General features: G+C 45.6%; 1 protein-coding gene across 1 annotated transcript in view; it reads left to right on the top strand.

Moving 5' to 3' along the window:
- dok6 (docking protein 6) overlaps positions 1–16,573 on the top strand; it is a 35,514-nt gene extending 18,941 nt beyond the window's left edge. Inside the window, exons 2-8 of the mRNA XM_084033919.1 lie at positions 177–284; positions 3,942–4,056; positions 7,912–8,031; positions 9,705–9,894; positions 10,229–10,367; positions 10,988–11,093; positions 15,459–16,573. Coding sequence (XP_083890045.1) covers positions 177–284; positions 3,942–4,056; positions 7,912–8,031; positions 9,705–9,894; positions 10,229–10,367; positions 10,988–11,093; positions 15,459–15,607 — 927 coding nt within the window. The 3' untranslated portion in view covers positions 15,608–16,573. The remainder of the gene's footprint in view (positions 1–176; positions 285–3,941; positions 4,057–7,911; positions 8,032–9,704; positions 9,895–10,228; positions 10,368–10,987; positions 11,094–15,458) is intronic.
- The last annotated feature ends 1,566 nt before the right edge of the window (positions 16,574–18,139 follow it).

An 18,139-nucleotide genomic window follows, 5' to 3' on the forward strand; every position in this document is an offset into this window, starting at 1 on the left:
GGAAGGCGGTCGGCGACTTTAAAGTGTTGCATTGATTTTAGTGGATAATAGTAAAAGCTTGAAGTCCAGGATGTTGAATGGAGTTGATTTCAGCTTTGATAGAGTCGATTTTCCTTAATACGACTTCGGGTCGAGTTATTCAGGTCCAATATTTTGTGTTTACTCTCTTTCGTCAGATCTTCAGGAGGTGTTGGCTGGTGTTCAAGAAGGCCTCCAGCAAAGGACCCCGAAGGTTAGAGAAGTACCCCGACGAGAAGGCGGCCTACTTCAGGAGCTTCCACAAGGTAAACACACCCTGAACCGCATTCTGGACCAGAGGTCTTCAACATCTTCAGGCAGACGACCCCCAAGGCCTAAAGAGACCTGGTGGAGGGACCCCCAAGGCCTATAGAGACCCAGTGGAGGGACCCCCAAGGCCTCTAGAGACCTGGTGGAGGGACCCCCAAGGCCTAAAGAGACCCGGTGGAGGGACCCCCAAGGCCTATAGAGACCCAGTGGAGGGACCCCCAAGACCTATAGAGACCCAGTGCAGGGACCCCCAAGGCCTCTAGAGACCTGGTGGAGGGACCCCCAAGGCCTATAGAGACCCAGTGGAGGGACCCCCAAGGCCTCTAGAGACCTGGTGGAGGGACCCCCAAGGCTTATCAAGTTAAAGCTCTGTGTAATAGATTGTATCAGATCAGACGTACTAGGCTGTATAACACACTCCTTGTTTTCATCTCCATATAAAACTTTCTGTCCACCGGCCACAGATGATGGAGTTAAGGATCCATTAAGACAGCGTTATCGTCTCCCCCGGGTCCCCCCTTTTCTCTCCCCCTCTTTGAAAGTAATAATCCAGTATATAATATATCTCTCCAGCCTCTTGAGCCCTCTGAAATTCTCTCAATTATGGCTCATTATCGCGGTGAGAGGAGACGATGTTAAAAAGGAGTAGCGCCCCCCGAACAGCCTTATAAGTAATGAGGAGATAAGAGCAGATGATAGGCGGGGGTTTGACACTCTCCTTACGTGGATGTAGTCTGGTTTTGAGTAGTCTGTGACATCACATAATCACGTAATTATGAATTAGGTTCGGGGTTTCTCAAAAGCGTGTAAATGTCCTCCAAGAATACATGCGGATGCTACTTTTAGACCCACTTGGTCAGCATCCCTCGCTGCTACAGTAGCAGCCATGTGTTGTGAATGAAGCGGCTCCCAGCCTCCTGCATCATGCTGTCACACTGGGCTTCCTGTGTGGCTGTAACCCCCCCACCTCCACCCCCTCCACCCCTCCCAGAGGCATCTCATACATCCAGCGCCAGAGTGAGCGATGAGCGCACACATGCACCAGTGCACCTGGTAATGCATCGCCACGGAGATCAAGAAAAGGGTCCCGTCTGAGGGCTTCATTCAACGCTGCAGTGCTTTGGGAGGGAAAAGGCTGATTTACACAATCAACACAAAGGGGATTGGCTTTCTATACCATTCCTTTTCTCCTTCTCCTTCCCTGGGCATCTTAGAAGTGCTGGTCCACCCAGCAAAAACAACAACCCTGGATATTTTTGGCAATATTTCTATGCCTTTGTTTGTTTGTGTGCTACGCAAAGTGGAGCTTTATTTAAATGCCTAAACATAGTATGTGCATATAGATGTTGGTCTCACCACTTTGCCTTTCATTTTACAGACATTCATGGTCCCCAGAGGATGAATCTCAATGACTTTTATGATCCCTGACTTCTCCTTTAGCGCCACCAGTAGGTTTATCTTTTAGTGACATGTCTCAACAACTATTGTCGGATTAGAAATGAACGTTTGCACAGCTCCAGATTTTGTTGTTCTATTGAACAATAGAAAGAAAACGCGGACACACACCGATAACGGGCAACATGAACGTGTCTAAACATCTAGAATCCCTCACATCTCAAATGTCATCTTGCAGCACCATAAGGTGAAAATGTTTTCAATAATTTGGTTTATCACTAAATATCAGATGAAATTAGTGCTTCATGCTAATTATCGAACGTTAGCATGCTAGCACAGCGTCGTAAACATTAGCATATTTGCATCACAGATCTGCTAGCATGGCTGCATTCACACCAAAGCAGGCATCAGGTTGCTATGCTAATCGGCGTGGTGGAGTGACGTGGTGGAGTGACGGGTCTGATCAAATGAGTTCATTTGATCAGACCCGTCGGTCGCCGGTTATGCGTTTACGTGAATTCTGTTTAAACGTTTTCACCACAGGCCGCTGCTTTTTTACATTGTTATTATTCCTCTCCCAGCTTCTCCACGGCTGCAGCCCAACGCATGACTCACTTTCAAACGCCGAAATACTCCGATGTGGTGCGAACGCAACCTTTCTTGATGTAATTTACACCTTTTGAATAAACCAGAAGACCGACGGAGACGAGGAATACGTCTCATCGCAAATTATTCACTTTGCTCGGACTCCGTAGCGCCGCAGGCTGGGAATGCACCCAAATCTCTCTCTCTCTCTCTCTCTCTCTCTCTCTCTTTCTCTCACACACACACACACACTAACACACACACACACGGTAACACAAAGGGGTGATGGATGAGGCTTGTGGAATTCATGGCTCAGAAATTCCCACAGTTGATGCCTTGCTTTGTGTCAGTTATATGTATGAATGATCTGCCCAAAGACAAACGCATACTGTATCACCTCATCTCATAAACGGAAAAAATAAATTAAAATAAATAAATTCACGACAGCGTTTTCGGGCCACTGTAGTAAAAAAATGGAGCAGGGGGGCAATATTCAGAGAGAAAAACTTGTCATAGCCAATATAAGTAAGGATTCTTGGTTCCGCTAAGACCGCATGTTTGCCGTTGCTATGACAACAAGTGAAAGCTACCGCTAGCATCTTAGCCCAACCAATCGGATCAATAAACACCCATAAGATGACAGTTTGTCCTTGTATGAATAAAAGCAACAATAAGCATCAACATCATCACCCTAAGGACCTTAACGAGGCGTTGTGTGTATTAATTAGAATAATAAATGCGGACATACATGGGAAGGTAGCTAGCATAGATACTGGTTGTTAGCATCGTAGTAAAATCGCAAATTTGCGACCTTTCTTCTCGTTATTGCCCCCCTCTCTTTTGTTCTACAGTGGCCCTAATATGCCGTCGTAGTCTTTGAAGAGGATAACAACTCCAAATGACTTTGGCCTCCTTTTCCTTCTCTCTTCTTTTCTATTATTTAAATGTAATGTATGTCGTGTGCCGTTATGAGGTCTGGGGCTTTTTAACCTGAAACGTCAAGCTTTACGATACAGGCAGTGAGCCGAGTGGATTCATTCCCGACAGTCTGGCAAAGGGCCCGCGGTTAGCCCAACAATAGACTACAATAATGTAATGGGCCTTATCTCCCGGGCCGAGTGAACACGGAGGACCGTTGAACTAAAAATGGCCTGTAAATGCGGGAGCGATATTCAATTAAATGTAATCTTCTCTTTTTCCATTTCACGATCAATCTCCCGGTAAAGTGATTTAGATGCTTTTGATCGCCCCTCCACCTCCTCCTATTGAGTGGAAGAGCTTCAAGGAGAGGCGCTTGAGCAGCCGGATATACGCCGCGGATACATTACCGGTGTCAGGTCGCATTTATGCAGAAAGTGCTTTTAGCAATACATTACACTCAGACACCACCGCTGACATTAGCAGATGATTTCTTACTTTTTAAAAAGAGGCTTTTTTTTTGTAATCAGCAGAAGAAAAAATAACCATCATTTATCCATCCCGTTAAGATCACCCTCATGTCGGTTTTACTTCGCCATCCTTTATATGCTAAGCCTCTAACTACTATTGCACTTTCAGCAAAAGTCGCTGCAAGATGGCAATTAAGCCTTTGCTGGCGCCGCTGCTGCTCCCGGCTGTGTTCATTCAAAGTAATGTGGCACAACCGCCGCTCTCTCTCTCTGCTTCCTCTTCAGATCACCGAGCTCCACAACGTCAAGAACGTCACCCGCATGCCGCGGGAGACGAAAAAGCACGCCGTCGCCATCATCTTCTGCGACGACACATCCAAGACGTTCGCCTGTGAATCGGGTACGTGAGAAAAAATCTGATTTCAAACGTGTCTTTTTAGCTACTATAGGTAGAAAAGGAAAAGGAAAAGTCGCAAATTCGCTAACAACGGATGTTTGCCGTTGCTATGACAACAAGTGAAAGCTACCGCTAGCATCTTAATAAATAAACACCCATAAGATGACAGTTTGTCCTCATATAAATAAAACCAACAATAAGCATCAACATCATCACCCTAAGGACCTTAACGAGGCGTTGTCACAGGTTATGATGAAATAATTAGAAAATAAATGCGTACAATAATGGGAAAGTTAGCTAGCATAAATGCCGGTTGTTAGCATCTTAATAAACTTGCATATTTGCCACTTTTTTCTCAGAATATTGCCCCTCTCTCTTGGCTCCATTTTTTTCTACAGTGACTCTAATACGCCGTCGTAAAGCATTCATTACCCGGGTGTTTTTATTTTCCTTTTTCACATGTTTTGTGAAGTTTGTTGAGAATCAAGATGCAGAAAGACTGAGTGAGAGAGGGAGGTAGAGAGAGGTAGAGGAGACTTGGACTTTAGCCAAGTGATGCTCATTTACCGCTATATTAAGAAGTTGGAGGTTCAGTCCCAAAATATTGACTTTTTTCACATCGCAGGTATGAAAAAAACTCTATTGCGCCATCAACCCAATTATGGACTGTAACGATGGAGATTGCCTGTAATGTACGTGGACGGGAAGCCAAAGAGGCACGTGATTGGTCGGAGATTCTACAGTACTTTAGCTGCAAATAAATGGAGCCGGGTGTCGAGGAAGCCGGGGGGGAACCTTAATGTGCTGCAGCCGAACAGACACGGATGAACGTCTCCATCTTACCTCGCTGACGTGTGTGTGTGTGTGTGTGTGTGTGTGCAGTAACCCTCAGGGGAAATATTATTGGGCTTGAGTGGTGAACTCTCTCTCGCCTTTACTCCGTTTCCCATGATCACCTCTCCCTCACTCTCTTGGCTCATCTCCATCACCCCCCCCCCCCCCCCCCCCCCCCCAGCACCACCATATGGATGTGTCCATGACCTCCCATAGTCCTTCACTTCCTGTATCCCCCTTACATTCACACCCGTCAACCCCCCACTACCTTGTGTAGTTGCCCTCCAGTATCGGAGTAAAACCGGTCTTGTTACTAAGTTATGTGATCGTAGTAACAAAAACTACAACTGTATTCTGGAGCTGAGTTGGTTGCCAGGTAACCTGAAGGCTTCCCTTCATCCTGCAGCCTCTCCACTACTGTGTGATGCCGTCTGGAAGCTGAACCTGGCAGTCAGACAGCAAATCTCAAACTCATATTCCAGGATTTCCATCCACACTTTTGACTGATTTAGAAGAAAAACACAAAAAGTAATCAGGTCTCCTGCTGATGTCCTGATAACGGTTTGATGGCGGCGGCGGCGGCGTGTCGTTGAGCGTTCTGTCAACAAAACGCTGGAAACAAATGACGGCGACAGATCTTACTTGTTTTGACGGATGTGTGTTTTGTGCTTTGCATGTGTCAAATGTGGAGATAAAGAGAGTTGTGACCCGCAGACTGAATAATGATCAAACCCCCACCAAAGAAATCTCTTATATATCTATATTCTCTCACCACTACGACGGCGTATTAGAACCACTGTAGAAAAATAAATAGAGCCAAGAGAGAGGGGCAATATTAAAAAGTAATATATAAAGGTATATATATATATTAGGGAACACATTAACCATGAACTAGTTTCTTATTAGCATGCATATCAGTAGCATATTGGCTGTTTTTAAGCCATTATAAATCACTTACTAATGCCTTATTCTGCACGATCATATTCTGCAACTACTATTAACTACTGTGAGAGTTTCCCATCAATAATTTCCTAATCACTGCTTATTGATAGTGGGTTAGGGAGTTGTTGTAAACCACTTAATAAGAATAAGCTAATAAGAAACTAGTTCATAGTTAATATATGTTCCCTAATCTAAAGTGTTACAATACAAATATATATAAAAGTCGCAAATTTGCAACTTTATAAATATATATAGGCGATATGAACAAGTTGCTTGGTTCTGCTAACACCTGATGTTTGCCGTTGCTATGACAACAAGTGATAGCTACCGCTAGCATCTTAGCTCAACCACCCCGATCAATCAAACACCCATATTCGACCCTTTTTTCCTACAGTGGTCCTAATACGCCGTCGTACATCACAACCTAATCCTGTTTCTTTTCACAAAAATCCGCTTCCATGACACACCTCCACCTCCTCTGCACACGCTACGACATGCACGACAGTGTTTCTTCATGCATGGCACATGGACGAGCGAGTCTGTCCATCCCTGAGTGTTTGTTTAGCCGATGTTTCCACTCGCCGGCCTTAAATAGTGTGTGGGAGTTTAGAGGCACTCAAAGGCCACCGTGAGTCTGAATGAGAAACTGAATCCTGGGAGGCATGAGCACGGAGCTAAAGTGCACAGCTGCTGCCTGCTTGGTGTGTGTGTGTGTGTGTGTGTGTGTGTGTGTGTGTGTGTGTGTGTGTGTGTGTGTGTTATGTGTGAATGAAGTGCTTCAGGCAGCAGCAGACCTTTCCTTCACCCTGCAAAGTTGTGTAGATCTGCCCCACCGGACGCTAACAAACAGCCTGTCAGCCTTCATTGCACGAGCACCTTCCCAGTGAATGAAGTGAACACACACCTCTACACACACACACACACCTCTACACACACACAAGCAAACTTGATTAACATGATGCTCTGTACACACACACACACTGGCCGTAGTTACGCATCCCAGAATACCGCGGGGGCCTCGGGAGTTCAGGGAGCGTCGGAGAGAAAGATAACCAACTCCGGCGTTTGCCTCATTTCATCCCCGAGTAACTCTCCGCCGGAAAAGCTCACGAGACGACTGGAATCATTGTAAACACTGTTTCCCTCTCCGACTCGACGGGACCATGAATCAGTAATCACAAACAACAGATTGCCACACAGACTTCCCACGTTTTCATTCATGAAATCATTTGTCTCCACTTAGCCTCCAATTAAAGACCCCCCCCCCCCCCAAATAATTCTCATAATTCTTCTGATTCATTCAGAAATACAGCGAAGCCTCGAAGGAATATCTGCTTTTAAGAGAACATCGACGCTACGCTCACACATGTACGTTAGATGTTCAGCCCCTAAACCACCTAAAAACACCAATGTTGTGCTAAAGTGTTAGTATTAATCAAACAAACACAAATTAGTGTGTTAATTAGTGGATTTGATGGCCCTGAAAAGAGTCATTTTTTTCTGTTTCACCCCCATTTTCCACGTTTTATCCTCAGCTAAGCTAACTAGCTGCTAATGCTAACTGTACAAAATGTGAGTCGTATCAATTTTCTCATCTGACTTTCGACAAGTCAGCAAATTTGCGTTCCTCATTCCTTATTCCTTCGTGCATACATTTCCTTTCCAATTAACGAGCCACGAGCTTCAATTTGTAAAATAGCTTATTGATCGTGTGAATGGATGGTCGGGGGGGGGGGGGGGGGGGGGTTTCATCGGGACCGTATTGTTCCAGCTTTATTGTGCAAGCCTCGGAGTATCGGCACGGGGAGGGAGGAGGAACCTCAGCTCTTTTAATCTGCATCCAATCAATCGGATCGATTGGTTCCCTCCTGGTCAGCTAGCAGCTTGTCCTGTACATTCAGCTTTTATTTTGAAAATCCTTGGGTGAGTTTGTGCATATAACACACTAAAAAGGCGGCACAGCGGTATGATCTAACGTTGTATCATGCCTGCAGTGTGTGTGTGTGTGTGTGTGTGTGTGTGTGTCCATGTGTGTGTGTGTGTGTGTGTGTGTTGGTCCTGACACTTTGCTGCTGTGTGCAGAGCTGGATGCTGAGGAGTGGTGTAAGCTGCTGTGCGTGGAGTGCCTCGGCAGCCGCCTGAACGACATCAGCCTGGGGGAGCCGGACCTGCTGGCGGCGGGGGTGCAGCGGGAGCAGAACGGTGAGTCCCCAAACCCGGTCCCTTCAGGGTCCGGGTCCCGGGTCCTCAGTCGGTTAGAAGCAGAACTCTCCAATCAGACCGGGATGATAAAGGACATTTTTTTCACGTTCTTTAGTAACATCAGCACATGTTGGGGTGTGTGTGTGTGTGAGTGTGTGTGCGTGTGTGTGTGTGTGTGTGTGTGTGTGTGTGTGTGTGTGAGTCACAGGTCGAGGCTGTGGTCGGGGCTCTGTTCCAGCCCTAATGAGAAGTGCTGTGCATCACTGGCTTCCCTCATAATGAAGCTTGTCACAGAGATGGATGAGATTATGGCTCCTAAAAGCCACGTGAAATAAATGTACTCCCCCCCCCCCCCCCCTCCACACACACACACACACACACACACACGCACACACACACACACACACGCACACACACACACACACACACATACACACACACACACACACATACATATCCCCTCACAGGAAATGGAAAAGGAAAAGAGAGGAAGACAACAGGTCGCTGCTATCGCGGTGGCGGTGACTCGTTGTAATTTGTAAAACTCACAAGAGGAAATTGAAAAAAAGGCAACGGGCAAAAAGAAGAGCAGTTTAGAAGTTGTAAAAAAAAAAAAAAGGCGAGATAATTGAAAAGAATCTGCCGTCGTTTGATTTCACTGCGGCGGTGAAGTGAAACGGTTTTATTCAGCATAAAAAAAGGTATTAATACACACGTTTTTTAACTATTTGGACACAAAAAGAGTGACTCGGCCCTGAACACCACGTTTCATTAGTACCCCCCCCCCCCCCCCCCCCCTGTGGGTGGGGGCCGGTAATTAGATCAGAGTTCATTTTCACTGTCCCTAAAAATACGGCCGTGCTTTGACATCGCCATTTTCTATCCACTGCAGACACACGGCTTATTTTCAATCATTAAGTGTAATTAGTGAGAACTAATTTAGAGTATGGAGAGAACACTCTCTCTCCCTCTCTCTCTGTCTCTCTCTCCCCCCGTGAATGGCCAGATTTGGCTCCTTGATCCCGGTCCAGAACCACAGGATGGACAGTTAGACCGGGTCTAGGGTCTAAGTGTTGTTTTTAAGACCTCGTTCCGGGTGAAAGTAAGACTGGGTTCACAATCTTTATATATTGCATGAATATTATGTTTTTTAGCAGGCATGTGTTTCGTTCTTTCCAAACAAAAAGGAGCATAATCCATAATCCATGACCTGATAAGGACCCGGTCCCTCCTGGATCCGGATCTCTGCGAACCCCCTTGTAATGTTAAAAGCTGCATCCTGGACTATTTCATTAAGTTGGCTCCACTTTCACTTTACTTCTGTTAAAACATCCGAAATAACCTTCATAGAAAGAATTAGCTCCAAAAACCACATGTGTGTGAGTGATTGAGTGTGAATCTCTGTGTCTGTCCACGGCTAATCTTGCAATATATATTCCTACAACTAAACACTGAAACAAAAACCGATCTAGTGGATTACCCAGAGTGTGTAAACAGTCTGTGGTCGTTTTTTTCTTCCCTGTTTTTATGAGGATTTGTGTTTTTGGGTTGTCCATGTGTACGATTATCGTATCTCAGGAACGCCTTGAGGACATTTCTTCAAATTTGACACAAACATGACTCTGTTGGTGATTCTAGTCTCCCATTGGTTTCCTGTTTGCGGGTCCTTCCAGAGCGGTTCAACGTGTACCTGATGCCCACGCCCAACCTGGACATCTACGGGGAGTGCACCATGCAGATCACCCACGAGAACATCTACCTGTGGGACATCCACAACGCTCGCCTCAAGCTCGTCATGTGGCCGCTCAGCTCGCTGCGGCGATACGGACGGGACTCCACCTGGTTCACCTTCGAGTCGGGAAGGTGTGTGTGTGCACAGAGACAAGTGTGTGTGTGTGTGTGAGAGACTGAAATATTATCAGTGGGAGTTTTTAAAAAACAAAAAGTTCTGGAAATGTCATAAAAACTACAACAAAGTGTCGTCGGGTCTCCGAACAACGCAGGATATCAGTTTTCCTGCAGAGCCCTTCAGGCATTGAAGTGACAGGTTGTGAGTGTGTTTCTCTGTTTGTGTATCCACTGTGTGTGTGTGTGTGTGTGTGTGACTTGTTGTTGTTGTAAATCAGCAATCCAACGGCGAAGCGACGCGATGAAAGCGTGCATCCTCTCTGTCTCTGTGTGTGTGTTCCTGGCGCAGGATGTGTGACACAGGCGAGGGTTTGTTCACGTTCCAGACGCGGGAGGGCGAGATGATCTACCAGCGGGTCCACTCGGCCACGCTGGCCATCGCCCAGCAGCACGAGAGGATGATGGAGGAGATGGAGAAGAGCTCCCAGGTACGGTGGTCCGCCCCGCTCTGTACGGTGGTCCACCATCCCTCCTCCATCCTCCCTTCTCCCTTCATCCCGCTCCACCCTCCATCCCTTCCTCCACCCTCCATCCCTCATCCCTCCCCCCATCCTCCCTCCCTCCTTCCATCCCTCCATCCCTCCCTCCCTTCGCCCTTCCTCCCCCTCCATCCATCACACCCTCCTTCCATCCCTCCATCCTCCCTTCCTCCCCCTCCATCCCTCATCCCTCCTTCCATCCCTCCATCCTCCCTCCCTTCCATCCCTCCTCCACCCCTCCATCCTTCCTCCCTCCATCCCATCACCCTCCCCCCCATCATCTGTATTCTGTATTAATGTGGGCCTGCCTGGTGCTTGATGAGCCTTGACCATATGGCGATGCTCTCGGACCGTTTGGGAACGTTTCCAAGCGCAGCGTTTCCCCTCGGCTCTCTAATCTCAGGGAGACCCGTCAGAGTGGGCGTCACCATGCAGATTACTCACTAACAAGTATTTCATAAACATCCAGCAGCAGCCGTCCGGCTGGAAGACGGAGTGTTTAGTGACACACACGTCCAACCCCGGATGTGTTCACCTGCTGATGTCGCTGACTTTCCCGTCTTTTTCAGATTCACCCCAGAGAGACGCTAACCAAGTCCATCTCGCTGCCGCGCAGCGCCTACTGGCAGCACATCACACGGCAGAACAGCGTGGGAGATCTCTACAGCTACCGAGGTACGACAGGAAGTCACCGACCGCCGCGTGAAAACGTCACATGTTCATCCAGACCAGGTTTAGATATTAAGTCTACGTCCCTCAATAGATCTCTATTCAGGACTACGAACCTTTCTGTGACTCATTCTGCATTAAATCATGAGGGACATGTGTGTGTGTGTGTGTGTGTGTGTGTGTGTGTGTGTGTGTGTGTGTGTGTGTGTGTGTGTGACGTGGACCAGAGGCAGAAAGGTGATTAGTGAGCTGATGAGATTATGCTGTCCATGGTATTAGTTGATTAGTAGACTTATCTGAGGATTACGGGCCTTTTGGCTTTTCACTGATCACAGCAACAGAAAGCAGGATGAAGATGAAAGTCACGCCGACGTCATCATTTTCCTTTCTGAAAAACCTGAAGGCTGGATTCTTGTTTTCATTATTTAATTGTAGCCTGATAAGCTTCCCTTCCCAACATCAACGTGTTTTTGGTTTTTAACACTAAAGCAGAGAAGCTTCCACCTCGGGTCATTATTTAAAGGGCCAGTCTGCTTTTTTTAAAACTCTTCCTCCTCCGAACCGAGCAGAGGAGCTTCTCTCATCCATCACCTCTGGCATCTCCGCTCTTCCTCTCACACGGTCTCCTCCCTCAGAACAAACCCTCCACCTCCTCCACTCATACATGCCGTTATCACCCCCCCTCCCACCCCCTTTCTATGAATAAATTCAATGCATCGGTGTGTTTGAGGACGCGGGGGAACGGTCTCGTCAGACGAGGTGGGGACGACGAGGTGAGCGACGGGAGTTCAAGTCCTCGTGTGGGGCGGGATGTCGGGATGTCGGGATGTGGAGATATAGGGATGTTGGGATGTCGTAGAGAAGCTAGCGCTGCTTTTAACGCTGGCTGAGAGCCGGTTTTAGACGAGCAGAGTCACGTAGAGTAATTGCATTGATTCTTCGCTGGCAGAAGGTCTTTTACATCCCGTGTGTGTGTGTGTGTGTGTGGTCTTGTGCTGCTCTCTGCACTCGGAGCATAACCTCGTACGTCGTAACACAAAAACACACACTGCGACCCGAGTCGGGTTGTAAATGGATGTTAAAACCATCACCAGTGGACTTCATTCATGCCGATACTTCAGCTGATTAGGAAGAACCATAAAATAATATTCATCTGGAGGAACAACAATAAAATGCCACTAAATAAGGAGGCGTATAGAATGTATGGGAGGGGGTTTCAATGATAAAAGCCTGCAGGTGTGAGCAGGTAACCCAGTAATAATCCCTCCTACTTAGAAGGATCAACATCAGCCTCAATCAGTAAAAGGACAGAAACAAAACCCCAAAGGGTCTAAACAGCAGCTCGTGGCCGACTAATGAGGTTTGCATCGAGTGAGAGGAGAAGCAGAAAGACCCGACTCAGTGAATCCCCCGCCTCTCTTAAGCTCTGAGGCCGGGGCGTCGTCTCACTCCTGATTGGCCGAGAGGGAAAACGCACCAAGCTGGTCCCGGTTCTTAATTAGGAGCCGGTCCACAACAGGTGATCCACATAACCTCCAATCAACTCAGGGGACCTTCAGCTCAAATCAACCCAGCAACACTTTACATTCACACCAGGGGTTAAAGGTCATCTTTATTATCCCACCAGGGGAAACACATCCATCAGTCTCTGTTTCTGTAAATAATAACAATATAAGCAAAAACCATCTGGGTGCAAATATGAGAAATGGGGACGTTAGACCGCCACGGCTGCCGTCGCTCCTTCTGCTGCATCGCTGCGTGTGTTCTGAATATCCAATCAGCACACTCAATTTGCTGAGTCATGCTCAGGTTGCTTTCAAATACCCTGTGGGTCCGGGGGAATAATTAAGGAACATGGTTTCCTGTCCCCGTTGAGGTTTTTATCCACTTATTTGTTTATTTCTTTTCCCCTTGGTTAACAGAAGGAGCTCCTTTATTTGATTAGATTTCACACGTTTGTTTGGAAATGTCTCAGAAATACATCCCTCTGAAGGCTTGTTTGCCATAATTAACTAATGTTTGTCACATGTTTTTGTTTAAAACGGAACTACGGGGAAAAAATAACACCCAGCCTTCATCATCCTTTTATTTGAATTTATATCAAATCAAATCAAAACAATACACAACACATACTTTGGACTGGGTCCCATCTCTGCTCTTCCTAAAGTTATTCATCCTTTTCCCTGTGTTTTCCGTGACGCCGCCGTCTTCTCCGACGTTTGCTGATGCATAGAAATAAGTGCACTTTAAAGTTGTTGGCTGCGTCGGAAACGCTTCCATTACAGACTCCAATATTGGAACGGAAAAGGGAGAAAAAAACGGCTGCATTTCTTTTCTCGGGATTCATTTTTCTGTAATCTTTTATGCCATTTCTCTCCCTCGCTCTGCATTCCATTGTGCGCCACAGTTTAGTGCCGTAACATTAGCAAGTCTAATGGGACGGAGCACTTTTCTTAGTGTGATGGGCCGGGGAGCGATAGGAGGTTTCACAGAGGAGGGAGGAGGAGGCGAGAGGAGAACGGCACGATAACGCGATCCGATCAACAGGCGAGGAACGGAGTCGGAAATGTTCATCGCAGGTAGAAGAGAGTTCAACTTCAAGTTTAACACGATTACAAACTTGAAATAGTCATTTGATTTGGGTTGCCAGATTTGCAGAATTTATTTCCACAGTGTTTGATTTCACATTTATTTCTGCAGTACACATTTGAGCCACAAGAGGGAGCCTCAATGTTTTCATTGTTTCATGCATGAAAGAGACAAAGTCTCTTCTAAACAGCTGGTTTACCTGATCAAGAAGGGGATACGTTGGTTTACAGATGAGGCCTTTTTTAAAACGTGGCGACCCAGATTTGGGAAACACGGTTTTAGACGTCGGATTGATCTTTTCTCGTGTGTTTTGTGTCTTTAGCGCACAAAAAGGCACAAAGCTCCTCTCTCTGGTTACAGCTGTTCTGGGATCTGGGTTATCGGGGAGGAAGGTGCAGACAGGTGTGTGTGTACAAGCGTGCATGAATGGCCGCTTGTTCCACCCATTGTACCTGCAGGTATGTGTGTGTGTGTGTGTGTGTGTGTGTGTGTGTGTGTCGGGACAGATAGGATGACATGACCTTCCCTGGTAATGAAAAGGCACTGACAAATCACTGTCTGCTCCTCGTAGGGATGGACGAGGAGGAGGATGCTGATCTCCTCCCTGTGTTTTTATTATTTTGTCTTTGTGTGTGTGTGTGTGTGTGTGTGTGTGTGTGTGTCTACATTGGTGGGGTGTCTGACATCACACAACAAAACTCTGCAGCAGTTTTACGACCGAGGAGATGAAGAGATCTGCTTCTCCACTTGCCTTCCTGCCTCCTTTTTCTATTGTCTATTAAGTACAACGTGGAGACAAAGTGGTGGTGGGCGGGCTGAGGGGTGACCCACCTGTTGTGGTCTCTTGTGGTCTGTTGTGGTCTCACACTCCCTACTGGTCCCTCTGCTTCACTCTTAGGGTCTCCTGGCACTCAAAATGTGTGTTTTTACATCCTCGTATGAGTACTTTTACTGTTACAGAGAGTTTTTTCCACTGTGGTATTAGTACTTTTTCTGTGTGTTGCCTTCTCGTTGTCTTGGTTGGCTGCACACACGGAGAAGGTTGTGTGTGTGTGTGTGTGACATTATGAATGATTTAAATATTGACAAATCACACTTGTCAATAAGCACTTCAGCAAACACCAGAGGAAAATGATCTGCGAAGACGCCGGCTGATAGAAAACTAATTCAGATTTGTTAATCCAATTTGAATTAACCTCTGGAGGTGAAGTGATCGGGAGGCGTATCGACTCTGTATCAGTAGTACACGCTTATATAGGTTATGGTTGTTGTTTGCTTCTTGTTTTTCGGTGATCAGCAGCCGCCGTATCCTCAACCCACCTCCTCCAAACAGCATGCTAATATATTATTAATGGTCTCTCAGCTGCACGGAACAGCCCTCCGCCCACAAGCATCCATTCCTCCCTCTCAGCGCAGTTAAGAAATATGAACCGCAGAACAAATCGGTCCAATTAATTTAAATTAAAGGTGGAGAGGGAGAAAGCAGACAGAAGGCCTACCCCCCAAAAACATAAAGAAATACATAAAAACCATGAGACGAGGTGAAAATAAACGTGTATATTTGAGGTCCATCACAGGATTCTTCTTGTAGTCTTGTTTATTAAGGTATCAGCAGTAGCTAAGCAACAGTTGTGCCATAAATATACCGCAGAAGAAAAACAGGACGGTGTTGTTTTGATCCAGTTTAGTGAAACAGAACTTATTTGATTCTGCTAAAAAAAGAAATGCTGCATTGACACTGTGTTTTCCTCCTCCTCCTCCTCCTCCTCCTCCTCCTCACAGGGAACGGCCTGACAATGACTTTTATCCCCCGAGCACAGACGTTCCCCAGCTTCCTGTCGGATGAGCAGGAGGAGAGCCAGCACCAGGAAGAGGCGCCGTCGCCCTCTAGTGGCCCCGAGTCCAGTTGCAGCCTGGGCGCTCTTCAATGACAGACAATTTGCAAAGAGAGCTGGACTCCACTGTAGAGCGATGTAGAAATATGTATAGTGACTGTAATATATGATTTTTGCTGGTGATACTGTAGAGCTGAGTGATGAGAAGGACCTTTTTCTGTGTGTTGCTGTGTGACGGCAGCAGTAGCTTCACATTTTGCACCAAAAATCCTCTAAGTTATAATTATTATTTTATTTAAATCACTGCAATCATTTATACCTTAAGGAGAGCAGAAACAATGCTAAACTTCTACCCTGCAGCTGATAAACTCACAATGTGCAGCCTCAGCAACCGGTTTAAGAGGAACGCCACATTTATTTATTTATTTTTATTTTTTGACAAATAGTCCCTCCCAAACTTCCTGTACTCCTCCAGGATGTGAAATTGATCAATGCCTTACTGGGAAAACAGCGAGAGTCCCGTGGCAGTGATGAATCGGCAAAAAAAGCACTTAATCGGTCAAAAAGGGGGGAAAAGTCGGACTTTCGTGTACGAAAAAGTAGAAAAAAAGTCAAATAAATGTGACATAAGTGGAGATATTTGGTTTTCAGCTCTTCTCCAGCCTCATATAATCATAGTAACTGGTTCACAGGTGGAACAAGGAGAGTATAGGGGGATGTTGGTGTGACCTGGTATTTAAATTTAGAAAAAAGAGAAGAGAGAAGAGAAAATTTCTCTGAGAAAATCTTTGCTCAGCAAAATATACATACATAGGCTTTAAAGGTCATTAAAGGAATACCGGTAGTTCTAGTCGTTTTCTTGTCTAGAATAAAGGATCGATACTTTCCTCATTTATTCCTGTATGTTTCCATAAGCAGCAGAATAGAAAGTAGAAAGACATGGTTTTAGAGGTCAGTGAATCCTTTCTGGCATGTGAGCAACGCCTCGAGTAAGAAGTGCCTTTTTCCGACACGCAGACCGCAGAGCGTGAGCTGTGAGCTCACTATTATGGGCGGAGCTTAGCTCTGAAACATCGCGACCCCCAGCTGTGAAGCGACACCTGCGACCCACAGAGTTGTTTCAGGAAGTCGAGATGCCAGACGCTCTTCTCATAAAATACTTTGTGGTAAAAAAAAAAAAAAAAGTGTTCATGCTTTTTTTTTTGTGGTACGTTCGGCGTGAGATCGGAAGTTCCAGCAGCGAATATGAAATAAAACAGTGATTCCAATGACAATCAGTTTGAGGTAGCAAAGTAGTCCGTTAAGTGTTAATCACGTATTTTATTGTTTTTGTCGTCGTGAGATTCCCGTAGAACTGGAGAAGTACAAGCGTTTATTTTGTTGTTTTTTGCAGATATTTTATTTTGTATATTGTATTTAAAAAAAAAAACTCATATTGTTTTGAGCCTCAGACAAACACGGACACGTAGACGACACATTTCTGCCGAGTCATCCCAAGTCTGGTGAATAAATCGTACATCTGGAGCGTAGAATCCCATAAGACTGCAGAAAGTCCTCGTTCCCATGCGTGTTCTTCGTTTGTAAATTCTGTTCTCCGTGTTCGTAGGTACGACGAAGACTCACATTTACGTTGTTGTTCTAAAGTATACGATCGTGTTTGTGTCCATCCGGTTTTTTGTGTTTCCGTCGGATTACATGTTAATAGCACTTTGAATACCCGGAGCGTAGGACTATAGTTTTCACTAAATGTACATATGTAATGTTTTTGACGATTTAAAAAAAAAAAGCTAATAAATTGAATGTTCTATGTGTCAGCATTTTATTTATTTAAAGCTTACAGTAACGTCGAACACAAGGTGAGTAACATTCGAGGAATTGTCCAAACATCTTGGGAAATGTACGACAGAAGAGGATTGATACGAAGCTACAGCTCAGCTAGCAGCGAGCTAGCTTAGCTTGTTAGCATGAATAAGTCATGTTGAAAAAATAACTATGACTTCATGCTAACAAGCTAAGCTAACTGGCTACTAGAATACAATTTTTGACTTTTGTTTGACTATTCATGCTAGCAGTCAGTTAGCTTAGCTTGTTAGTCTCGTCATTGAGCAATTTGAATTTTTTTTAAAACTACTCTGAAGAATTGAAGCACAAGCAAGAAGATAATTTAGTTTCCGGAGATATGCATGTGTAATTTACAATAACTATCCGGCCACATTCCATTTAGGTGGGCCCTGGCGTCATACATGCTAGCTCACTGGAAAAACTGCTCGGCTAGCAGTCAGTTAGCTTAGCTTGTTAGCATGAATAGTATATATTTTTTTTAAACAAACAAAGATACATGTTCATTTGTGAGCTTCAGTTGTGCCGTTAACCTCGAACAACGCCATGCTAGCGGTTTCCACCCGCTCTTTGTTTGCTAAGCTAACGGACTGCTAGCTTGCTGTACACAAAAATAAAGTAAAACTATTCTACGAACAATTTAATCACAAACAAGTCGTTTGGTTTCCCAGAAATTATGTCATCACAGGTGTAATTAACTACATTAATCACGGCCACGTTCCATTTAGTTGGGCGTCGTACATGCTGGCACACACTAAACAGAATGGCACCATAATGAATTGTATCGCT

Source organism: Eutrigla gurnardus (assembly GCF_963514095.1).
Source record: "Eutrigla gurnardus genome assembly, chromosome: 18".
NCBI classification, from domain to species: Eukaryota; Metazoa; Chordata; class Actinopteri; order Perciformes; family Triglidae; genus Eutrigla; species Eutrigla gurnardus.